The sequence below is a fragment of the Capricornis sumatraensis genome, chromosome 9 (genome assembly GCF_032405125.1).
Source record: "Capricornis sumatraensis isolate serow.1 chromosome 9, serow.2, whole genome shotgun sequence".
NCBI lineage: Eukaryota > Metazoa > Chordata > Mammalia > Artiodactyla > Bovidae > Capricornis > Capricornis sumatraensis.
The window spans coordinates 53651469-53677705 of NC_091077.1; the positions used below are offsets into that span (position 1 = coordinate 53651469).

Below are 26237 nucleotides of genomic sequence, written 5' to 3' on the forward strand. Positions count from 1 at the left end.
TCATTTCACCACGTCATTCCACTTGGTCTGGATGTAAAGGATGCGGTGAGTGGTGATCTAATCCTTGCAGTTCAATGAACAAAGTTCTGAGGCTGGTTAGTTTTGGTTCTTTGTTTGGGTGTTTGAAGGTGAACCCCTTCTAGCCTATTTTCATGTTTCCTTGGGTTCAATAAAGGTGGTCGACTTTTTTCTTTATAAAGAAATTTGCACCACAGATGAATGAATTGTCTAATTTCTCAGCCTTAGCTGATAACATTGTCCAAAATATAAAATGCCCCAACACCTCAGTATTTGCATTCTGTATGCAAAAATAGGTTATAAAGTGTTTATCCTTGTCTGTAGTGTGAACTTATTTTATCGTTTTATTTTTGACTTTTTAAATGAAAAAACTGGTTAAATATGACATATGGAGATGTGTATATTTCACATCTTTTAAAACTCTTCAGATGCTACCTTGGTTTTGTGCCTCTGTGATGACTGAACTAACACAAGGGCTGAAGTGTGCAGCACACCCATGAAATCCTAGACAGCTGTACCAAATCCCACTCCTTCGCTAAGAGCAGAGCTGAGTGACAGGGAATTTTAATTAGAGAAGCTTTTAGAAGTCCTGAGAAAATGAAAAAAGTGCATTTGGCTAGGCTGGCCTGACTGGTGTTCTGACGTGCCTCTAATTAAATCTTCACTGTTTCTCTTCTCAGGGATCAATGAGCAAGGGCTCTACCGAATTGTGGGGGTCAATTCCAGAGTGCAAAAGCTGCTGAGCGTCTTGATGGGTGAGTGCAGGGGCTCTGCCAGGCAGTTCCCAAGGGTTGAAGGGGGAGCCTCCTGAGAAGGAATTCGAGTGTCCAAGAGGTAATTCCCAGATATCAAGTGTCCTACTCACCAGTGGTCATGGCCTCAGGCATTACTGGAGGAGATAACTGAGTGGGACTAGACCAAACAAAAAATAGCAGGTCCACAGCGGCACACCCTCTCTGCCTGTAGAGTTGGTTGCCACCAGTCCAAGTGGTGCTCCACTGCGCATGCGACTGCCACACCCTACTCTGTCTTTAATAGCTCATGACACTCCCTTTGTCTTCTTTGAAGACCAGCATTTCACGGGCACACCCATTTTCCCCAAGCTAGTTCTCTAGCTTGCAGAGAACTTCAGATCTCATGTTCCCAGTGACTGAGAAGGTGTCATCCTGTGACTTCCAGATAAATGTATAGAAGCAGATAAGTCTTCTGATCCTCTTTGCTTCTAGACTTCCACCTAGTTTCTGTCATTTGAGCAACAGAACCTCCTTTGCAGCTGGCTGGTATAAATATAAAACCACTATCTCTAAATGTGCAGCATTTGAATCAAAAAGCCCTGAGCCAATGAGCCAAATTTGCCTAGGCTGCAGATTTCCTGTATTTTTAGATATGAATGCAGGCAGCCTCAGTGAGTCACATGGCTCTAAATGGCAAACGGATCAGATTTCACAGATCGGTGGCTCTTACTCATCCCCGTGGAAGTCCAGCCATGCACTATTAGAGATAGACTTGCTCAGGATCCACGCTCAGTGTTTTGGGCAGGGACACTTCTCTTTGTTAGTACTTGTCATTTCTTTTTGCCATCCCAGTTTCTGAAAATAATTTTTATGTGTAAAGAAAACTCTTCTTTCACATTGATCAAGAAAATTCTCTTTTCTTCTCACCTCTTTTAAGCAAAACTCTAATGTATGATAGTTGCCGTGAGATCTGTTGTTGGAAACTATGATTCTTTGTGAGGTACTCTTGCACTGAGAATCTAATTTTAGATTTGAGATATAGCTAGTTTTTTTTTTTTTTAAACTAGACTTTTTATTTTGAGATAATTGTAGATTCACATGCAGTTACAAGGCATAGAGCAATCCTGGATACTTTAACCCACTTTAACAGTAGATTATAATACAGTATCATAGCCAAGATACTGATGTGATCAAGATACAGAACAGGTCAGTCACCACAAGGATCCATTTTATAGCTGCCCTCATCTGCCTCATCTCTCACCTCAACCCCATCCTTAACTCCTGGCAACCACTAATCTGTTCTCTGTTTCTGTGATTGTTGTCATTTCAAAGAAAGTGTTAGTCGTATCCAACTCTTTGCATTCCCATGGACCGTAGCCTGCCAGGCTTCTCTGTCCATGGGATTCTCCAGGCAAGAATACTGGAGTGGGTAGCCATTCCCTTCTCCAGGGGATCTTCCAGACCCAGGCCTCCTGCATTGCCAGAAGATTCTTTACTGTCTGAGCCACCAGGGAAGCCCAAAAAATAAGAATGAAGGTGTCATTTCAAGAATTTTATTTACATGGAATCATATACTGTTTGACCTTTGGGATTGGCTTTTTTTCAGTCAGCAAAATTCCTCTGACATTTGTTCAAGTTGTCTTGTGTATCAAGAGTTCTTTTCTTTTGCTGAGTAATATTCCATGGTGTAGATGTACCTGAGTTTGTTTAGCCAATCACCCAATGAAGGATGACTGGATTGTTTCTACTCTGTGGGTGAATAAAACAGCTATACAGGTTTTTGTAAAGTGTATAAAATTACAAAGTAATGAAGACTAACTTGTTTCTATAGGATAAATGCCCAAGAGTGCAGTTGCTGGATTGTACAATAATACGGTTAATTTTTGAAAAGTTCTAATGTAAGAAAGAATGAAGAGTCTAACAGGTATCTATCCTTAGTCTTTCATTTCCAATCAGAGCTACATACATTTGTGGAGTGTCTGCTCTCTGAAGGAGATGGTCAGGTGCTAGAGGTGAAACTTTGTAGAGTCATTCCTTGTTCACAGAGTATCCAGTTAGGGGGCAGTTATGCTTACATATGAAAGTTGTTATGTAAGATATGATGCTGGTGCCCAGTGGGAGCTGGGTCTGAAGGTCTGAGTATTGGAGGGAGAACAGAAGTATAATTCAGATTCAGGAAATGTTATGAACTAAGAGTATTGATTTCATTATTATTATTTTAATATCTGAAAATACTTAAGACTGGAACAGGAGAATTAAAGCTGGAAATCTGAGATAACCCCTTTGATTGAGGAACTCGAATGTTGTTCTGAGGAGTTCAGGGTTTTTTTTTCTCTGTAGGAAGTAAGATGCTATTAAATTTTCAAAGTAGTGGAGTTGTTTGTGTGAGTACTCTTTTTACACAAAACTATCAAGAAGACAATTCAGAATAGGCATTTATTTGCTCACATTACTGGTGAGTCCAAGATGGCAGAAGCATGGCATGGCCTGTGGCTCCACGTTTGCTGCAGCCTTTCCCATTTCTTTTTTCTGGTGTCTCATTATCTGTGAGCCCTTGTCTTCCTATATTCTCTGCTGTATTCTCTGCAGGAAAGTTAATAGATAAACCAGCCTTAGTGGTCCTTGGAACTTGCATCAGTGAGTGGAGAGTGTCTTTCTTGATCTTTTTGACAGAAGGTCCCAAGGATGGACTTTGACTGATCCATATGGGGCCATCCATGTGATTCATTTCACAGTCTTCAGGCCAGTTGCATGACCTATAGCAGAAAGATCCCAATGGCCTGGATCCTTTGCTTGTCTCTGATCCCACACCACCTCTGGGAGGTTGGTGGGTGTGCAGGGGTGGGGTGGGAAGGTAGGTTGGTCCATAGCATCCTGGGGACTGAGCAGGATTATTAATAGAATGATGGGGGAGTGCCTTCTGGAATAATGCTTCTGAGTGATTTTTTTTTTTTAAGTATATGGTTAACATAGATGTAACTTGATCAGAGGCTAGTTTTAGGCGAATAATGCTGGCAGCAATGTGGAGCATGCATGTGATCTTGGAAACACATGGAGGAATAAGACAGTTGGGATAGATTAGGCAGAGCATACATGATCAACTGCTGAACCAGAGAGCTGCTCTGAGGTCAGGAAGAAAGCACAGCCTCAAAAGGACTGGAGAAAGAGAATCAACAGGACCTTGTAACCAACTAAATACAGGGGAGTCAAAGGGGCAGAGAGATTTCAGAGGCAGCAGATGATTGTGTAAGATGACACTAATGAAAAGAAATACGACATTTTAGACGGGGTTGCTAATTTAAAAGAGAACCAACCATCTTAGCTCACGTGTGCTAAGCAAAGAGTGGTATGAAAAGATATTGTTTTTATCACTTCACTTAGTGACCTTTGAACAAGATATTTGTCCTGCTCGCTTCATCAGTTTTCCTAGGGACAGACAAAATAATCATGAACATCTGAGAAATGTCATGAGAAACTAATAACCAACAGCTGAAAGTCACAAGGCCAGCTGTCTCTGCCAGGAGGACATTACAGATAGACTGGATTCCAGACTGAGGTTCAACCAGAGCTGAGAGGTGACCACAGTGCAAGATTTAATCAAAAGTGTTGAGAAGGATATCTGAGATTCTCACTGTCAATTAAGTTGAACAGTTTAGCTCTTGGAACTGAGGGATCACCCATTAGGCCAGAGAAGTTCTAGACCTGAAGGCAGAGCTGTGTCTCCCTTCATCTTCATCAGTTCTTCATACTTGTACTAGACTGGGTTAGCCAAGAGTGTAAAAAAATATAATTCTTATACTCCAAAACCTCTCCCTGACACGGCTGGGCTGAGTATGAACCATTCAGTCACTATTCCTTCATTCTGTATTCACTGGATGCTGTATTATATACCAGGTACTAAGATTTGGATTATTGGTCAGAGTCTCTCAAAGTGGAAGAGTATGTTTTTATTATTGAAAATGAGAGTTAGAATTAAGCAAAACCAGAAGCTTCCTTTGATTGCTTCAAGTTGGGGGATGTTAGGTGGGAGGAGGAATGGAAGAGCCACACTTTGAAAACATTGTATTTCGCAGAATCGAGTTTCTAAAGAATGCTTGCCAGAATTTCTCACAGCATATGCTATGTGGCCTGCTAGTGTCATCCCAAGAGCTGCCCTTGATCCATGTCTTTGAAGAGTGTCAAGAGGAAGCCGATTTACAGCTTCTTAGAAATGGAGTGGCTTCCATGTGTGTACTGTTTGGTTTTTTTCTCCCCCTGAATGTTAAGTGAAGGTAAATCTTTATGAAGTTAGATTCAGCATTTAAAAAACATAGATAGCTCTGTCTGTGCATGTTCAGTATACGTCTGTCTCTTCATGTACAGATTTTAAAAACCTTTTTTCTGATTAAAAGTCATAGTAGCAAAGAAGAAATAAAAGTCTTTCAGACTATAGATAGTCTTTATTGACTATTTTCCTGGTAGGCTGCAGTCCATGGGGTCGCTAACCGTCAGACACGACTGAGCAACTTCACTTTCACTTTTCACTTTCATGTATTGGAGAAGGATATGGCAACCCACTCCAGTGTTCTTGCCTGGAGAATCCCAGGGACGGCGGAGCCTGGTGGGCTGCCATCTATGGGGTCACACAGAGTCGGACACAACTGAAGTGACTTAGCAGCAGCAGCAGCAGCATTGACTATTTTATCATATTACTGTCACCTTTTAAATGTAGTGTCCCATCATATAACAAGAAATGCTTAGAAACCACATGGTGCATATATGCTGCTTTTTAGCAATCTTCTTTCACATAACAGTATAATGTCTATTTTCTGTTATATTCTTCTAAAGTGTAGTGGGTTTTTTTGGGTCACATATGTATAGATGTACTATAACATTTTAATTAGCCTCCTCTTCTCAGATCTGTAGATTACTTTCAGTTCTTCATGATTCTAGAAAGTGCTCAGGTGAACATCCCCACAAAAGCAGGATAGCATAGGTTATGAGCATGCCTTTTGGAGTTGAGCAAGTTATAATTAAACTGCTTGTCCATTTGACTTTACACAAATTATTTAAGCCCATCTAGTCTTCTGTCTCATTATCTGTATTAACAGCCTCTGCCTCTGTAATAAAGAGAGGATTAAAGAAAAGATGCATGTGGGTTGCTGAGTCCAAAGCCTCTACATGTTAGTCAATAAATGTTAGCTGTTGTTATTTTAAATTTTATATGCATATTTAATTATTTCCTTAGAGTTTATTTTAAGACGTTGAATTTCTAGGTCAAGGTATGTACATGTTTTTAAGGCCTTTAATTGATATTCCCAATCTTGCTGTCAGAGTATCCATTACCACATACCATTCTCTGTTACTTTTTTGCATATAAATTATAAGTATTTAAAAAAATATTCTGGGTGAGATTGGCTTTTTTTTTCTAGGTTTCTTGCTGATATTTATTCTTAAGTGAATTGCCTATTTGTGTTGTCAGCCAGTTTTCTATTGATGTATTCATCTTTCAATTTTAAGACATTCTTATATATGGAAGTTATGTTACCAATATTTTCTTTCAGATATAATTTATTTTGAACTTTATATGGGTACTTTTGTTTTTGTTTTGTCTTATGAATATTTATAATATTTTTATGAAGTCCTAGTCTTTTTCATAGATGGATTGTGCCTAAAAGACCTTCCCCATTCTAGGACTGCAAAAACTTTCTTTTCCTTAAAAGCCATCTGGAATATATCCATGAAAAATGAAAACTAGCCCTACTTTTCCTCAAATACTTACCCAGTTGACAAATAACCATATGTCAATGAGGAGGAAAATTTTCCCTTTCTGTTATTTTATTTTTTTAAAGATGCTTTTTTTCATGTGAACCTTGTTTGAAGTCTTTATTACATTTGTTGTAATATTGCTTCTGTTTGGTATGTGTTTTGGTTTTTTTGGCTGAAAGGCATGTGGGATCTTAGGTCCCTAACCAGGGATCAGACCCACACACCCTTAATCACTTAAGTCTTAACCACTGGACCGCCAAGGAAGTCCCTCCATTGCTTTAAATATCACCATTTAGTCCTTCTCTTACACATATTGGGGGTCCAGTGAAGGAGTTTTCACACACGGTTTTCTAAAGAAAAGCAAATTCTCTTTCTGTTTGTTATTCTTCAATTCTTAATATTTTAAAAACATAATTATCTTCATTTTTCATCTTTCTAATATTGTTTTCTGTCTTGATTCTTTGCATCATAAGCAAACATTCTAAAATTTGCACCTCATATCCATGCCATCTGTTTTAATTTCTTTGGGGCTGGTTTTTTTTTTTTGCTATTTATAATGCACATTTTAATTTGGTAATTGAATTATCAGTGTTTTTACTGACTTACTTTAACTCTTTTCATTTCTACCTTTCTGCCTTCTACATTTCACCTTTATTATTTGTTTTTTTTTTTTTTTTGCTTTGATGTCTTATTTCACAGCATCCGTATTTTTCTGAATTTTATTTATATGTAGAACAGATGCTTTGTGAAATGTTTGTGAGTGCTTTGGTTTCTGTGTTTTATGTGAACAAGTATTTTATCAGCTTTTTAATCTTCTTTTTAAATCCACCTGAACACAGAGTGGTTTATAAACCTTTGCAATTGAATTCATTGTGAGTAGACTCTCCTTATCCTGCTGCTGTTTTCATGATTCCTATTAGAATCATCCTGTCACATGAAATTAGAGCACTATTATACATGATTCCATCCACGTTTCTGGTACTCTGAAAATTTTCATTTAGTGTGGACCTACCTGTATTCCTGAAAAGGTTTCTCCTGGTTGTGGTTGGTCATGGTTGTGGGTGAAGTGGAGTTACTTCCTGGTTAATCTGAAGTATGCTGTGGTTATTCATTTGTCATTCTCATATTTGTTCTAGAACTTTCCCCTCCTGAATTCACTTCCCTTTGTATAAGCAGACACACGTCTACTTCTGTCACAGTCTCATCTCACTGCCTGGATTGCAGTCTCGACACTGAGCTGTGCTGTGGTGGGATAGGTGCAGTGCAGCGTGTGCCCCTTCCGTGGGATAGCATGGGCTGTACCTCAGAGCAGGCAGAAAGCAGTCACCCATCACATAGTTCCCCAATGTGGGTCTTCCTCTCGGCTTCTCCTGAACACTGCCTGGTGGATGATCCTCTAGGGACAAGTAGAATGTTGATTGTGAGCCTTATTTTCTGTGCTATTGAAACTGTATATCTGTGTGTGTGTGTGTGTGTGTGTGTGTGTGTGTCTTTATAGTTTCTCACAGTGGTGTTGAGGGAATGCAAGTTTAGTGTTGCTGTTTTTTTTTTCTTATCCTGTGACTTTATCCTGTTTTGTCTTTTGGGTTTTTTTTTTTTTTTTTAACTAACATTAAGGTCAGTGCTACAGAGAAATCATGGAAGGTTTGAATTGCTACGCTTTAAAGATTCAGGTCACAGTAGCGTGCCTCACTCACTGATCTCTGATCCAACCATGAACCATCCTTCTGGCTCCTCTGGGGCCTTTTTTCTGTGCCTTTCCTTTCTCACACCCTTCACAGAGTATCACAAATAAAAGCAAGCAAATCTTCTTTCTGAAGAAATGCTGAAGTAACAGATATGCTTATGACAACTTCTAAGATGTAAAGGCTTGCAGAAACGGCCCGAAATCTTTGAAGACTAGAAGAGAAGAAGCCCTGACATTGTGCACTTCCAGTTTTACTTACCAGTAAAGGACAGCAGACAAATGCTGACCAGAACCGGGAGCTAGTATACTGTTTGGATGGAGGATTGACCCATCTGAGAGCTAGTAAGGGCACTATTCACCACAGTCCCAAGTTCCTAGAGAATGGAGGCCACAGATGGACACTCCCCTTCTTCTCTGCTCCTCCCACAGTCACCTTTGCTTACAGGGATGCTTCAGGCAGGTTCTCCTGAGACAGAGACAGAAGATAGCAATAGCATTTAGGACTTAGAACAGATGTGGCTATAGATATTCTGGATTTTTAAGCTTTAGATATGGAAAATGATTAAAGTTTTTAAGAGATACAGCTTTTATAATCAGAAAATAATTTGATAAACAGATTTGCTTATCAGGTTGCTAAGTATCGAATCTAGTCTTTTTTTTTTAATTTATTTATTTTAATTGGAGGCTAATTACTTTACAATATTGTATTGGTTTTGCCATACATCAGCATGAATCTGGCACAGGTATACACGTGTTCCCAAACCTGAACCCCACTCCTACCTCCCTCCCCATACCATCCCTCTGGGTCATCCCAGTGCACCAGCCCCAAGCATCCTGTATCCTGCATCGAACCTGGACAGGCGATTCGTTTCTTATATGATATTATACATGTTCCAGTGACATTCTCCCAAATCATCCACCCCCTCCCTCTCACACAGAGTCCAAAAGACTGTTCTATACATCTGTGTCTCTTTCGCTGTCTCGCATACAGGGTTACCATGACCATTTTTCTAAATTCCATATATATGTGTTACTGTATTGGTGTTTTTCTTTCTGGCTTACTTCACTCTGTATAATCGGCTCCAGTTTTATCTACCACATTAGAACTGATTCAAATGTATTCTTTTTAATGGCTGAGTAATACTCCATTGTGTATATGTACCACAGCTTTCTTATCCATTCATCTGCTGGTGGACATCTAGGTTGCTTCCATGTCCTGGCTATTATAAACAGTGCTGCGATGAACATTGGGGTACACGTGTCTCTTTCAGTTCTGGTTTCCTCAGTGTGTGTGCCCAACAGTGGGATTGCTGGGTCATAAGGCAGTTCTATTTGCAATTTTTTAAGGAATCTCCACACTGTTCTCTATAGTGGCTATACTAGTTTGCATTCCCACCAACAGTGTAGGAGGGTTCCCTTTTCTCCACACCCTCTCCACCATTTATTGCTTGTAGACTTTTGGATCGCAGCCATTCTGACTGGCATGAAATGGTACCTCATTGTGGTTATGATTTGCATTTCTCTGATAATGAGTGATGTTGAGTGATCTTTTCATGTGTTTGTTAGCCATCTGTATGTCTTCTTTGGAGAAATGTCTATTTAGTTCTTTGGCCCATTTTTTGATAGGGTCGTTTGTTTTTCTGGAATTGAGCTGCAGGAGTTGCTTGTATATTTTTGAGATTAGTTGTTTGTCAGTTGTTTCATTTGCTATTATTTTCTCCCATTCTGAAGGCTGTCTTTTCACCTTGCTTATAGTTTCTTTTGTTGTGCAGAAGCTTTTAATTTTAATTAGGTCCCATTTGTTTAGTTTTGCTTTTATTTCCAATATTCTGGGAGGTGGGTCATAGAGGATCCTGCTGTGATTTATGTCGGAGAGTGTTTTGCCTATGTTCTCCTCTAGGAGTTTTATAGTTTCTGGTGAAAAATATCGCTGGTAGCTTGATAGGGATTGCATTGAATCTGTAGATTGCTTTGGGTAGTATACTCATTTTCACTATATTAATTATTCCGATCCATGAACATGGTATATTTCTCCATCTATTAGTGTCCTCTTTGATTTCTTTCACCAGTGTTTTTTAGTTTTCTATATATAGGTCTTTAGTTTCTTTAGGTAGATATATTCCTAAGTATTTTATTCTTTTCGTTGCAATGGTGAATGGGATTGTTTCCTTAATTTCTCTTTCTATTTTCTCATTATTAGTGTATAGGAATGCAAGGGATTTCTGTGTGTTGATTTTATATCCTGCAATTTTACTATATTCATTGATTAGCTCTAGTAATTTTCTGGTGAAGTCTTAAGGGTTTTCTATGTAGGGGATCATGTCATCTGCAAACAATGAGAGTTTTACTTCTTCTTTTCCATTTTGGATTCCTTTTATTTCTTTTTGTCTTCTAATTGCTGTGGCCAAAACTTCCAAAACTATGTTGAATAGTAGCGGTGAAAGTGGGCACCATTGTCTTGTTCCTGACTTTAGGGGAAATGCTTTCAATTTTTCACCATTGAGGATAATGTTTGCTGTGGGTTTGTCATATATAGCTTTTATTATGTTGAGGTATGTTCCTTCTATTCCTGCTTTCTGGAGAGTTTTTATCATAAATGGATGTTGCATTTTGTCATAGGCTTTCTCTGCATCTATTGAGATAATCATATGGCTTTTATTTTTCAATTTGTTAATGTGATATATTACACTGATTGATTTGCGGATATTGAAGAATCCTTGCATCCCTGGGATAAAGCCCACTTGGTCATGGTGTATGATCTTTTTAATGTGTTGTTTGATTCTGATTGTTAGAATTTTGTTAAGGATTTTTGCATCTATGTTCATCAGTGATATTGGCCTGTAGTTTTCTTTTTTTGTAGCATCTTTGTCAGGTTTTGGTAGTAGGGTGATGGTGGCCTCATAGAATGAGTTTGGAAGTTTACCTTCCTCTGCAATTTCCTGGAAGAGTTTGAGTAGGATAGGTGTTAGCTCTTCTCTAAATTTTTGGTAGAACTCAGCTGTGAAGCCTTCTGGACTTGGCCTTTTGTTTGCTGGAAGATTTCTGATTACAGTTTCAATTTCCGTGCTTGTGATGGGTCTGTTAAGATTTTCTATTTCTTCCTGGTTCAGTTTTGGAAAGTTGTACTTTTCTACGAATTTGTCCATTTCTTCCATGTTGTCCATTTTATTGGCATATAATTGCTGATAGTAGTCTCTTATGATCCTTTGTATTTCTGTGTTGTCTGTTGTGATCTCGCCATTTTCATTTCTAATTTTATTGATTTGACTTTTCTCCCTTTGTTCCTTGATAAGTCTGGCTAATGGTTGGTCAATTTGATTTATCCTTTCAAAGAACCAGCTTTTGGCTTTGTTGATTTTTGCTGTGGTCTCTTTTGTTTCTTTTGCATTTATTTCTGCCCTAATTTTTAAGATTTCTTTCCTTTTACTAACCCTGGTGTTCTTCATTTCTTCCTTTCCTGGTTGCTTTAGGTGTAGAGTTAGGTTATTTATTTGACTTTTTTCTTGTTTCTTGAGGTATGCCTATATTGCTATGAACTTTCCCCTTAGCACTGCTTTTATAGTGTCCCACAGGTTTTGGGTTGTTGTGTTTTCATTTTCATTCGTTTCTATGTATGTTTTGATTCATTTTTTATTTCTTCTGTGATTTGTTGATTATTCAACAGCGTGTTGTTCAGCCTGTATGTGTTGGAATTTTTAATAGTTTTTCTCCTGTAATTGAGATCTTTTCTGTGTCAGAAAAGATGCTTGGAATGATTTCAATTTTTTTGAATTTAACAAGGCTAGATTTATGGCCCAGAATGTGATCTACCCTGGAGAAGGTTCTGTGTGTGCTTGAGAAAAAGGTGAAATTCATTGTTTTGGGGTGAAATGTCCTATAGATATCAATTAGGTCTAACTGGTCTATTGTATCATTTAAAGTTTGTGTTTCTTTGTTAATTTTCTGTTTAGTTGATCTATCCATAGGTATGAGTGGGGTATTAAAGTCTCCCACTATTATTGTGTTATTGTTAATTTCCCCTTTCATACTGTTATCATTTGTCTTACATATTGTAGTGCTCCTATGTTGGGTGCATATATATTTATAATTGTTATATCTTCTTCTTGGATTGGTCCTTTGATCATTATGTAGTGTCCTTCTTTGTCTCTTTTCACAGCCTTTATTTTAAAGTCTGTGTTATCTGATATGAGCATTGCTACTCCTGCTTTCTTTTGGTCTCTATTTGCATGGAATATCTTTTTCCAGCCCTTCGCTTTCAGTCTGTATGTGTCCCTTGTTTCAAGGTGGGTCTCTTGTAGACAACATATATATGGGTCTTTCTTTGTCTTTTGGTTGGGGCATTCAACCCATTTATATTTACGATAATTATTGATAAGTATGATCCCATTGCCCTTTACTTTATTGTTTTGGGTTCGAGTTTATACACCCTTTTTGTGTTTCCTGTCTAGAGAATATCCTTTAGCATTTGTTGGAGAGCTGGTTTGGTGGTACTGAATTCTCTCAGCTTTTGCTTGTCTGTAAAGCTTTTGATTTCTCCTTCATATCTGAATGGGATCCTTGCTGGGTACAGTAATCTGGGCTGTAGGTTATTTTCTTTCATCACTTTAAGTATGTCTTGCCATTCCCTCCTGGCCTGAAGAGTTTCTATTGAAAGATCAGCTGTTATCCTTATGGGAATTCCCTTGTGTGTTATTTGTTGTTTTTCCCTTGCTGCTTTTAATATTTGTTATTTGTGTTTGATCTGTTAATTTGGTTAGTATGTTTCTTGGGGTGTTTCGCCTTGGGTTTATCCTGTTTGGGACTCTCTGGGTTTCTTGGACTTGGGTGATTATTTCCTTCCCCATTTTAAGGACGTTTTCAACTATTATCTCAAGTATTTTCTCACAGTCTTTCTTTTTGTCTTCTTCTTCTGGGACTCCTATAATTCAAATGTTGGAGCGTTTAATGTTGTCCTGGAGGTCTCTGAGATTGTCCTCATTTCTTTTAATTCGTTTTTCCTTTTTCCTCTCTGATTCATTTATTTCTACCATTCTATCTTCTACTTCACTAATCCTATCTTCTGCCTCCGTTATTCTGCTATTTTTTGCCTCCAGAGTGTTTCTGATCTCATTTATTGCATTATTCATTATATATTGACTCTTTTTTATTTCTTCTAGGTCCTTGTTAAACCCTTCTTGCATCTTCTCAATCCTTGTCTCCAGGCTATTTATCTGTAATTCCCTTTTGTTTTCAAGATGTTGGATCATTTTCACTATCATTATTCAGAATTCTTTATCAGGTAGATTCCCTATCTCTTCCTCTTTTGTTTGGTTTAGTGGGCATTTATCCTGTTCCTTTACCTGCTGGATATTCCTCTGTCTCTTCATCTTGTTTATTTTACTGAGTTTGGGGTGGACTTTCTGTATTCTGGCAGTTTGTGGAGTTCTTTTTATTGTGGAGTTTCCTCGCTGTGGGTGGGGTTGTATTAGTGGCTTGTCAAGGTTTCTTGGTTAGGGAAGCTTATGTGGGTGTTCTGGTGGGTGGAACTGGATTTCTTCTCTCTGGAATGCAATGAAGTGTCTAGTAACGAGTTATGAGATGTCAGTGGTTTTGGAGTAACTTTGGGCAGCCTGTGTATTGAAGCTCAGGGCTGTGTTCCTGTGTTGCTGGAGAATTTGCATGGTATGTTTTGCTCTGGAACTTGTTGGCCCTTGGGTGATGCTTGCTTTCAGTGTAGGTATGGAGGTGTTGATGAGCTCCTATTGATTAATGTTCCCTGGAGTCAGGGAATGTTCTCTGATGTTCTCAGGATTTGGACTTATGCCTCCTGCTTCTGATTTTCAGTCTTATTTTTACAGTAGTCTTAAGACTTCCTCTATACAGCACCATTGATAAAACATCTAGGCTAAAGATGAAAAGTTTCTCTACAGTGAGGAACACCCAGAGAGGTTCACAGAGTTACATGGAGAAGAGAAGAGGGAAGAGGGACTCAGAGGTGACCCAGCTGAGATGAGGTGGAATCAAAATAGGAGAGAGCAAGCTAGCCAGTAATCACTTTATGTGCACTCCACAGTCTGGACCACTCAGAGATGTTCACGGAGTTATACAGAGAAGAGAAGAGGGAGGAAGGAGACAGAGGTGGCCAGGAGGATAAAAGGGGGGAATGAAAAGGAGAGAGACAGATCCAGCCAGTAATCAGTCCCTAAGCGTTCTCCGCTGTCTGTAACACACAGAGATTCAGAGTTGGGTAGAGAAGAGCAGGGAGAGGGAGGGGAGAGAGTCAACCTGGTGGAGAAAAAGGTGAGTCCAAAGGGGGAGAGAGCAGTCAAGCCAGTAATCTCGCTCCCAAGTAAAAATGGGTACTGAAGATTGCATTCTTAAAGGTACAAGATTGATAACAAATACCAAAAAGCAAAGATTAAAAATCTAGAGTAGAGGTTGGAATTTCTAAAATACAATACTAAAGAAAAGAAGAATAAAAAAAAAGAAAGTCACAAAAATTATTAAAATATATATATATATGAAGTTTGCTTTAAAAAATAGGGTCTTTTTTGGAAAAGTAATAGTAGGTTATAAAAATGAAAATTAAAGGATTAATAGAGGAATTAAAATTTTAAAAAGTTAAAAAAAAAGAATGATCATAAAAATAGTAAAAATATATCTAGGACTTTCTCTGGTGGTATGTGGGCAGTGTTGGGTCAGTTCATTTTCGGATAGTTTCTTGGTCCGGCTTATATTTCTCAAGATCTATAGGCCCCTTCCTATGTAGTCGGTACTAACGACAGGGTTTTAATCTATTGCACCTGTCACTTCCAAGGCAGTTCCCTCTGTTTTAGCTTCTTCTATTTGCTGGTCTCTTCAGTGTCTGATTTCCACCCTGACCCAAGGCGGGCGGTGGTGGACTTTTTTAGGCTCACTTGTTCAGTTGCACTGTGGGGAGGGAGGGACGCTGCAGAAAACACTGGCGTGTGCTCGCAGTGCCTCAGCCACACTGGGCCTGCCCTCGCTCATGGCGCCTGATCCCTCCCTGCCCACACTGCTCAGGCTCTAGGTTGCTCTGCCAGGAACCATCCGAGGCCAGCCCTGGGCTGCATGCACCTCCCAGGTCTAAGCCGCTCAGGTTCAGGCACTCGGGTAGTCGTCAGAGGCACAGACTTGGTTGGGTCTGCATTTTGTGCCCTTCCCAGGTCCGAGCAGCTCAGGTGATGAGGTGTTTGGCAGGCGTAGTCGCTGCGACTTATCATCTCTCCCATCCCTGCCGCTCAGTTTTTTGGGTGTACAACCGGTGCACCTTCTCAGGCAGATGATGACTGTCCAGAACCCCATGAAGTCTTAGTTAGCAAAGAAGCCTGCTTGCAGTTTGGTAGATAATGTCTCTCTGAGGCTGCGATTGCCCCCTTCCGGCTCTGGCTGCCTGTCACTGGAGGGGGATGGTCTGCAGCCAGCTAGTTCAGTTCAGTCCTTTGTTCTGTGTGCAGTGCTGGCAGTGTCTTAGGTTAGGGCTTTTCGTGTGGTAGCTATCCCACAGTCTGGTTTGCTAGCCCAAGTTAGTTCACTCTGATTACCCTCGGGGCATTCATGCCCAATCCTTACTCTAAGCAATGCATCCTGCGCCTCCCTGCCCAGCCCCCGCTTGGTAGTGGCGGATGCAGGCGTCTGCGCTGCTTCTCTGCTGGGGGAGTTACTGTTGGGCTTGTAATCTGTGGGTTTTAATTATTTATTTATTTTTCCTCGCAGTTATATTGCCCTCTGCTTTCAAGGCTCACCACAGATTCTGCAGTGAGAGTGTTTCCTGGTGTTTGGAAACTTCTCTCTTTTTAAGACTCCCTTCCCGGGATGGAGCTCCATCCCTACCATTTTTGTCTCTTTTTTTGTCTTTTATATTTTTTCCTACCTCCTTTTGAAGACAATGGGTTGCTTTTCTGGGTGCCTGATGTCCTCTGCCGGCATTCAGAAGTTGTTTTGTGGAATTTACTCAGCGTTTAAATGTTCTTTTGATGAATTTGTGGGGGAGAAAGTGTTCTCCTTGTCCTATTCCTCTGCCATCTTAGGACCGCCCCTCGAATCATAGTATATTTACATAAATGTCTTTCTCCATTCATAATGGAGAATGAATATTGTGAAAGACTCAAGATTTTAGAAAAAGAGAAAAACCAAAATACAACTAATGTTTATATGCAGGAAATTCAGACTGTATGGTAAGGGATGACATATAAATCAGTGGAACAGGCAAGAGAATCCAGAAATAGGGTCCACATATATAGGGTCAATTAATTTGGATAAAGATGTCAAAGTAGTTTAGTGGGGAAAACAACAGCCCTTTCAACAAATGGTACTAATGTAATTGGACATCTATATGAGGAAAAATAAATTCAACCCTTATCTTAAACTATGTACAGAAATTGACTCAAAATAGACAAATGATCTTAAACCCAAGAGATAAAACTGTTAAACTTCAAGATTTAGGAGAGAATCTATCTTTGCTATCTTGTTGTAGAAAAGATTTCTTGGCTAAGAACACAAAGAGCAGGGACCATGAAAGAAAAATCTGATTAACTGAACCTTATCCATTTTTTAAAAAAAATCTGCTCTTTAAAATATATTAGGAAAAAGAAAAGATGAGCTACAGATCAAGGGAAAATATTTGTGAAATATATGTCTGAATAATGATTTATAGCCTGAATGTATTAAAAATAACTTGCAATTCAGTTTTTAAAATGGACACAAGATTTGAACAAATAGTTCACCAGAGAAAATACATAGATGACCAAAAAGCACATGAAAAGATGACCAACATCATTAGTCATTAAGGAAAATCAAATTTCAAAAATGAGTTATTTCTACATACCTAATAGAGCTAAAATTTCAAAATTAAACACATAGTTGTATCATGTGTTGACAAATATATGAAGCAGCTAGAGTTCTCCTGTTGGCTACTGCGAATGCAAAATAGCCCAACTGTTTTGGAAACCATTTGATAGGTTTGATAAAGTTGAACATATTTACCATATGACCTACTCCTACATATTTTGACCCAGTTCTACCTCTGAGTATTTGCTCAGGAGACAAAAAAGTACTTTATAAGACCCATTGCAAGTATTTATAGCAGCTTTATTCATAACAGTCAATAATTGAAAACAGCACAAATTCCATCAACTAGTCAGTGGATATGCCCATAAAATTGAATACTACTCACTAAGAAAAGGATTAAACTACTTGTATATGCAGCAGCATGGTGAATTTCATGAGTATTATGCCATGGAAAGGGGTTGCCAGGGGCTGGAGATGGAGGGAGGGAAGTGACTGTGGAGAAAGAGGCACAAGAGAGTTTGGAGAGGGTATGAGGAAAATGACTTATATCTTGATTGTGGCAGTGGTTACATAACTATATATATTTGTCAAAAATCATGGAACTGTATACTTTAAAAAGGTGAGTTATACTTCAGTAAATTTGACTTTAAAACACACATGCAAGAGAGGATTCTCAATTTTCCTGCTCAGGCAAAATTGCAAATTAAAGTAGATGAGCTGTTTTTCTTTAACCTGTCAGAGTGACTAAGATCAAATTGTTTGATTCTTCATTGTTGTCAAGGAATTGAGGAGGGAGTCACACTCATTCTTAAATGTAATGGTATAACCTCTGAGAGATAGTTGAACAGTGTCTTTCAAAATTAAAAATGCACTTTCTTTTTGACTCAGAAATTCCACTTAGAGGAATTTTTTCTGTAGGTAAGATAATCTACAAGGGAACAGTGGTTTTATATCATTGTTTACCATAGCTAAATCTAGGGAACAACCTGAATCTCTTTGAATGGGGGCATTAAGTATGGTACAGTGAAGTACTGTGAGTTAGATACATTTGTCTACTAATAGAAAACTATTTCTTAAGATATTATGAAATGAAAATAGCAGTACACAGAATGGCATCTAGAGTGTGCTTCCATTTGTGGTTTTAGAAAGCTGTACGTGGTCACTTAACTGCTTGTTCATGTACACACTGTTAGAGATCACATACACATGACAAAACTGGTATTTTGTTTTTAATTAATTTATTTTAATTAGAAGATAATTTCTTTATAATATTGTGCTGTTTTTTTGCCATACGTCGACATGAATCACCCACAGGTGTACATGTGTCCCCCCAACCTGAACCCCCCTCCCACCTCCCTCCCCATCCCATCCCTCTGGGTTGTCCCAGAGCACCGACTTTGAGTGCTCTGCTTCATGCATTGAACTTACACTGGTCATCTGTTTTACATATGGTAATATACATGTTTCAGTGCTATTCTCTCAAATCATCCCACCTTCACCTATGTGGACTATGTGGACTTCCCACATAGTCCAAAAGTCTGTTCTTCACATTTGTGTCTCTTTTGCTGCCTTGCATGTAGGATCATCATTACCCTGTCTAAATTCCATATATATGCATTAATATACTGTATTGGTGACAAAACTGGTATTGAGTAACCTCTAGCAGGGGAAGTTTTACTTGTGGTGTATATGTATTTGTTTTGTGTGATTTTCTTTTTTTTTTTTTTTTACCCCATGCATGTGTTACCTTCACAGTTAAAGAGAAAATATTTTAATATGTATACATTATAATGTAGCATTAGGAGATTAGTTGTGTATTGGTGACTTTCCTAATCCCTTCACCCAGAAGATCCCTAGTGACTTTGTCAACAGCACAACAGTGGATCACTGAATCTTCTGTGATCCAGTGTGACATTTCTAAGACCATTCCCCCCTTGTAACTGTCACTTCCAACCCATATCTCCTACTTTTCTGAATTCATGCAGGGAGTAGGTTGAAGAGGAATGCCTCTACCTATATGATGCCTTTCTGTACATTGGACTGCTCCTCTAGCTTAGGTCAGTGTTACTAAGTCTACAATCGTCAAGCCACCTGGTGGAAAGAAATGTACTGAGTTATGAAGGAAATTGTCAATTACATCTCTGTATCATATGCGGGTGCTGCCAGAAAGCTTCTGTAAGTGAGGGGAGCTTTGGTAGGGAGGGGAGCTTTGGCAGTACTTTCTGAAAATGGGGTAGTTTGGGAGGCTGTATTCAATTTAGTTTGGACATTAAATGAATTAAAATGAACGTACTCAAGTTATGAACTTTGCCTCATCAGTGCTATAAAAAGCCCTTTAGCCTGGCTGTAATTTGACTCTCCTCTCTGTAATGTTACACAATATTCCTATGGTTACAGAGCCCGAATAAGTGGAAGCTAATGATTAGTTTGCTAAATGTGGTTCATGGAACAGTTCACAACTCCCAGACCTGCCAACTGCTGCTTATTTAGTGTCATGTTCACTCTTCTTGGGTAGAAGTTGGTTTGTTCCTCAGAAAAATGTACAGTAACATTTGTCTTGCATCCAAGAACCATGCACTGTGGCAGCTTTCCATGTGTCTTGGGGATAGGGAGGGAGGATGGTCATGGTAAGCGAAGTTGTTTGGTACCTACACTTCCACAGGAAGAAACAAACCATTAAGGGAGTGTGAGATGGCAAAGCCAGGGAAAAATTAATGTTATGCCATTCGGAGTCAAACACTTACTGAACCAGGGCCCTGTCAGGAGAACGCACTGAGAGCAGTAGATACCAACTGGATTTGTGCCCTTACTTGGGGATTAGGGCCTAAATCCTTAAGCCACTCATGATTTTTTACCTCTTCTCACTAGGATGAAAGTAAATGGAAAATGTGTCATGCCCACCTGTGGGCATTTCCATCTGCAAGGCTGTGGGCCCTGCAGGAGGATCCTCTTTCTTCTGAGACTGTCCAGAAAGAGAGAGTCTGGTTGCTGTCTCCATTTACCTGCTGCAACGTTTTGACCTCTTTGGATTGTAAAGAACAGAGAATCTGACCTTAACTGGCTTAAGCAAAAAGGGACTTTTTTGGCTTATTTGATTAAAAAGGCATGGTGGTCTACAGAGGCTCAGACCATGTCATCCAGACTCTCAGCCTCTCCCCGTGGCTTTGTCTGTCAGACTATACTCTCAGGCTCCACGTGGTGGCATTCAGGGCAGCAGTATAGCCCCCCCACCCCACCCCCCACCCCCAGGTGCACAGCGAGTGCTTTTTCTTCTTTCCTAGAGAAGTCCTGGACTTCATGCTGACTGACCTGGCTTAGGTCTTGGACCATCCCTGAACCAGTCCCTGGGTTCAGAAACATCTCATCCTCCCCCCGCCCCAACCTGGAAGAGTGGGGCCTCACCTGAGCATGGGGAGTAGGTGTAAGAAAAGGGTAGCAGCCCAGCTGAAAATGAACTGAATGCTATGCAGAAAGAAATGGCAATGGGAGGTGGGAGGCAAATCGCTAGAAGCTGGATTGTCCATTCAGTGCACTGAGAGACTCTGCTTCTGACTTCTTGCCAGCGAACTTCTTGCCAGGTTTCTGCTGGTTTCTGAAACAGTTCGTGTTTCCCAACCTCTGCCTCTCCTCTTGCCTGCCTGTGTGCTGCTCAGAAAGACTACAAGAATTATCTCTTCTTTTACAGTATACATTTATCTGAAATACACACATTTGTTTGGAAGTAAACACAGAGGAAATGAAGAAATGATCAGGAGTTGATATAATTATGGTGGTTGTTTTTTGCACATCTTGGTTTAGGGCAATTTAAAATATATAAGTAATGGAATCAAGTCATAGTTTAAAAAAAAATTAAAAACACAATTCTGCCATTCTCCAACCACACTTTTCTTTTTAGAATATTTCCTTTCAGCTTTCATTCATTTGAGTTTCTCACAAAACTTTAAATCTTTTTTTTTTTTTTTTGCTTGACATTGCATGATAATTCAGGCATTTTCCATTTTGCAATGTAGTTATCATTTTCATGTAAAGGTGGCATGCTATTCCATCAGGAATAGACCAGGATTAATTTAATCATTCTATCATTGGCTGTTTAGGTTGTTCTTTTAAAATGTATTGTGGTATTATCAATAGTAGTGTAGGGTGGGCATTTTGAGTGTATGTAACTTTCTCACATCTTGTCTTATTTCCTGAGGATGGGTTGTGAGAAGTGGGATTACTGTTTCAAAGTGTATAAACATTTTTAGGGCTTGATATATATTGCCAGATTTCTTCTCACATCTCTTGCATTAATTCATCTGCATCCAGCAGTTTCTGAGAGGATCAGTTTCACTGCATTTTTGCCAGCAGTAGATATTTGGATTTTTAAAGTTTTCTAATTCCATCAGGAAAAACTAGCTGTCATTTTTGTTTTTACTTTGGATTTCCTTGTTTAGTAGGGAGGTTGAATGCTTTTATGTATGGTTGTTTTTTAGCTATATTTTCTGCTCTGTTTTACCCATTGTCTTTTCTTCTCTTTAGACCCCAAAACAGCTTCTGAAACAGAAATGGATATCTGTGCCGAGTGGGAGATAAAGACCATCACTAGTGCTTTGAAGACCTACCTAAGGTAGGGACTTTCCATTTGCAGGGCATGGTGCCAGCTTGTTATCATGCAATCAAGAAGCAAGCAGTTTTATTTTCAGCCTCCAGAGGACTGATGGGTGGGAGTTTGAGATGTGGAAACAGCTTATGTGTGGGTGCATTTAGCTGAGCTGGTCAAACCAATTATAAATCATCCAGAGTTGATGGATTGCCATTGTGCAATGGTGCCATGAGTGATTTAGGAAGCTTTGCTCTTTTTGAGAAGCTCTCTGGTGATCAGCCTTTAACAGAACCTCAAATATGGTATTTCCTGTAATGCTTGGGTAATCAGCTAAGAAAACAAGGAATCACGTATCCCATTGTGTTGAGAATGCGTGATTACATACCCTATGTATTCTGAGAGTTCTGCACCTTGCATAGATAGTGTATTGCTAATGTTGCTCCTTAAAAATGAGAACTTTAATGGTACTCCTTTTTAACTCCTTCTGCTTAGATTGGAAAATATGACTTTGTTGGCGAGAAGACTGCTTTTCTTATAATAATACATGTGTTACTCCTGCGGCCTCCTACCCTTCCCTTGGTTATTAAGGGAGTGGGTGATTGACTAGCTGCTCACATCTGTTTCCAAGTGGACTGAAAGGCATGCTAGATATGAAGCATAGGGACGCTGTAGTTCTCCACTGTGGTCCCTCTTGAGCAGGAAAGTGGGGGTCTAGTCACAAACAAAGAGGAGAACTATAATCGGGAATTACATAAGCATTTCTACAAGTCTGTTAAGATTTACTTGGTTCGAAAGCCACAGAAAAGGAATTGGTGATGCCAGTTTTATTGGCTGTTGGGGAATTGCTGGAAGGCTCTTGGTATCAAGAGTAAGTTGTCATGTAAGTGATGACTAAGAGTTGAATCAGGGGATCCAGTGAGAATAAAATGAAATCTGAACCAAGGACCATAGATAATCTGTTGAGAAGCTTATTGTTTGGACTATCAGTAAAAATATTCAAATTTCCAGTTAAACATATTCATATACCAAATACTACCATAATAGATTATATAAACCCTAGATGCTAGAGGTTTATATTTAGTACTTATCTGTGCATCTTGATATTAATTAGCTAATAGACACTATGTATAAAATATATATTTTTTATGATAGCAGGTAAAATTTGATTATGTCATGCCTAATATTAATGGTTGGCATACTGGAGCAATACTCCATAGGGAATTTGCTATAAAAACACCTACAAAAGTCTCTCATAGTGTTTCCAGATGAAGTGATTAATAACAAGCTGCCAGGAAGACAAGAGTTTAAGACTGATGATTGCAAAAGTTGGGTTAGTTGCCTGTATTTCAGGCACATCTTAAAATGCTCTTGCTGTGGGTGAGTCATTGACTGAAAAGGAAGTCTCTCAGTTGTGCTAGACTTCTACATTAGCACTTTGCTGGTTTGTGACTGAAACGTAAGTTTTGTCTATTCCCTTAAAAAAGGAGAAAGAATGAACATTTCAGGTGAAATCTCAGGACCCTTTCAAAGGGGAAACTAAGTTGAACTAAACTGAGTTGCTCTTGTTTGCCCATGATCTTTGTCTTTGAGAAATGTAACACAGTCCGCCATCTGGAGGCTGCTGGGTAGTGAGAATAGGATTGCTTTTGTTAAACTGACTAGTGTATATCCTTTTATTCCAGAATGCTTCCAGGACCACTCATGATGTACCAGTTTCAAAGAAGTTTCATTAAAGCAGCAAGTAAGTTTTTTATTTGCAACAGTTTTAAGGGAAAGAGAATAGATTTCTCTGTTTCAAAGAAAAGTATCCCCAAATAAGTATTACCTAACTCCTTGTATGCTGTGTGTAAACTACCCATATTCACACTCATAAGACTGTCACAGAATGAAAGCAAAACCAAGTCGGGTTTTGCTAAGGACCTTGTGAGCATACTGAATTTACAGTAGAGGGGAGAAGCTTCAGAAGTAAGCTGGAGGGTAGTGGTACAGGGAAGGGATGAGGTGAAAAAAAGCAAATTTGACTTTCTAGTTTTGATTATTGGAGTTCTAACTCCTGGGGCCTTTTCCGGCCCTGGAGGTAACATTTTTCAGAATGACTCAGACTTTGCCCATTACCTAAATTGAGCACGGGATGTTTCCCTGAATCCGACACCGTTTATATAACTTCTCAGTCCTCTTTTCCATCATGGTTTATATAACTTCTCGGTCCTCTTTTCCATCATGGCTGGTATTTACAGCTTCTGGTCAGTCTTCAGCTATATCATGCAAGCCTGGGCGTTATATTACTGGTATTAAAATACATAGGGATTAGGTGCAAGCTACCCTAAGCATACTGGAATCTTTCTACATGGGGCAGGCCTCCTGTACGGGGAAGTAAGATTATCTATCAGATTTAAATCTGGCACAAATCCCCACCGTGCTGTTATGTCCACAGTATGTGCTTTTCCCTGCTTCCGTTAGCCGTCTGAGTTTGTTTACACTGGTAGCTGCTACTGGCCTCATTAAAGAATACCTCATGTCCTGGTGGCCTTATCCATGCAGAGTGGCCCCCATAAAACAGGAGAGAGACCTGGGAGAAAGCTGAAAGTAAAGATGGTATTTATGTGATTTCTTTCTCAGAGAAATTCCAAACCCATAGCAACCATTCTTTAATTAAAACTCACCTCAGAGCTATAAATAGGTGTGGTGAGTGCCATCAATCTGTTTCCCAGAGACATGACGCCACGTACCCAAGTGCAGCCATTAGAATGTGACAGATCATGATTTAGGTTACAGGTTGGCAGAAACATTTCCTTATTTTATCTGCCATTTCTTTCTTCTCCCTAGCTGGTTGTTTCATGTGATTGGAAATAACTGGACATTTCCTTTGATGTCTTTGATGCAGTCTTGAGACGTTATTTTGATATTTGAGACCCTGGCAGTGTTGTTCACGTACAATTTGTTCATCACTTAATGAGTGCATCAAGTTCCTTCCTTCCTTGAAACAAAGTTCCCACTCTAGGAAGCCAGCCACTCTCAAATTTATTCCCACTCCTGAGTGAGGAGGTTCCATTTCCTTACCGTACGTCACCGTCTTGGCTTGATTTTTTGGACAGTCTTATTTTTTCATGAACTTTGTCATGGAAAGCATTATTAAAAGCACTTCTATGTACACCCGTGGTGGATTCATGCCAATGTATGGCAAAACCAATACAGTATTGTAAAGTAAAATAAAGTAAAAATAAAAATTAAAAAAAAAAAAAAAAAGGCACTTCTAGATCCAGTCAGTCTAGTCATGAGTACACAGAACAGGGTCTTCTCTGTGAGAAATCTTCCCTCTCTTGTGCCCCACCTTTATTTTCCTCTGATTTTTGTCTTGCAAACTGATTTAGTTGTAACTCTGATCCAGTGTTACCTCTCTCCTTCCTTTGCAGAGCTGGAGAACCAGGAGTCTCGGGTCTCTGAAATCCACAGCCTTGTTCATCGGCTCCCAGAGAAAAACAGGCAGATGTTACAGCTGCTCATGAACCACTTGGCAAAGTAGGTTTAAGACTGATTGCTGGTCTTTCTTCAGCCCTGGAAATTTCTTATCTTAGCACAAAAACTGATTTTGGTTCTGCTTATGTTTCCCTTTCTCACTGTTGCGTCAGGGATGCTGAAGGCATAGGAAAGAAATGTGTGAAATGTTAACTCCAGTGGGTCTCAGCAGTAGGCTTTGCAGGGTAGGCTGAGGAGGCTCCCATACGGCCAGGCCATTGGGCACAGTTTTGCAGGACACTTTGTGCTCTGTGATGATCGAAGTCAAGAAGTGTGTCCTCCATGTTACCAGATCACAAAGAAGACTTTTCAGGAGTTACATGTTCTTGTGATGATTGAGGGCAAACAGGAATATGTTACAAGTTTAGAGAACTTGGATTCGAAATAAAGAGGCCTGAATTCTAAAGTTGATTCTGTTCTTAACAAGCCACTTAACTAGCCCTGGACAAGCCACTGACCTCTCAATTCCTTAGTTTCTTCATCTGTCAAAAATATGCGTAGTAGTCTCCCCCTTCTCTATAATGTCATTGAATTTAAAAGTTACATGTGTTAAAACCCTTGAAGTAGTATAAAAAATAGAGGAATTGGCAAATGCTCATTTGCATTCTGAGGAAGTCAGTGGGGACTTGATTTTCCTGCTAGGAATACTTATAGTCTTGGAACCATTTGAAATTCTTGTGTGTTTACTGTTGCTTGACCTGTTTTGGATTGGCCTTGCTGATACCCCTTATTGTATCAGCCACTGCATATGTGTGTGTTCCAACCTTCTCTTAACTTTGATGGATGTTCTTGATTGGAGACTACAGTCTAAGAAAAGACAGACTATAACAGTTAACCTGAATTGATAAATTTGACATTCTGTGGAACTGATACATTGTAAATCCAGCCCTTATGCATGCATTGTTCTGCCATTAAGTCATATCTTTTGGGTAAATACTTTGCTGAGGGAGATTATGATGGCTTGTTTTCTATTTCTACTAGTGAAAATGGAACCTGAAAAACACCCAGTCATGTCTGACTCTTTGCAACCCCATGGACTGTATAGTCCATGGAATTCTCTAGGCCAGATACTGGAGTGGGTAGCCGTTCCTTTTTTCAGGGGATCTTCCCAACCCAGGGATTGGACCCAGGACATTCTCACTGCAGGTGGATTCTTTTCCAG

At 39.4% G+C, this 26237-nt stretch overlaps 1 protein-coding gene across 2 annotated transcripts in view; it reads left to right on the forward strand.

The window, feature by feature from the left end:
* The window catches only part of ARHGAP26 (Rho GTPase activating protein 26), a 474825-nt gene that overhangs the window by 283794 nt on the left and 164794 nt on the right, over positions 1-26237 (forward strand). For both annotated transcript variants that reach the window (XM_068979311.1, XM_068979312.1), the window contains exons 14-17: positions 699-773; positions 21496-21583; positions 23242-23300; positions 24973-25078. In XM_068979311.1, coding sequence (XP_068835412.1) covers positions 699-773; positions 21496-21583; positions 23242-23300; positions 24973-25078 — 328 coding nt within the window. The remainder of the gene's footprint in view (positions 1-698; positions 774-21495; positions 21584-23241; positions 23301-24972; positions 25079-26237) is intronic.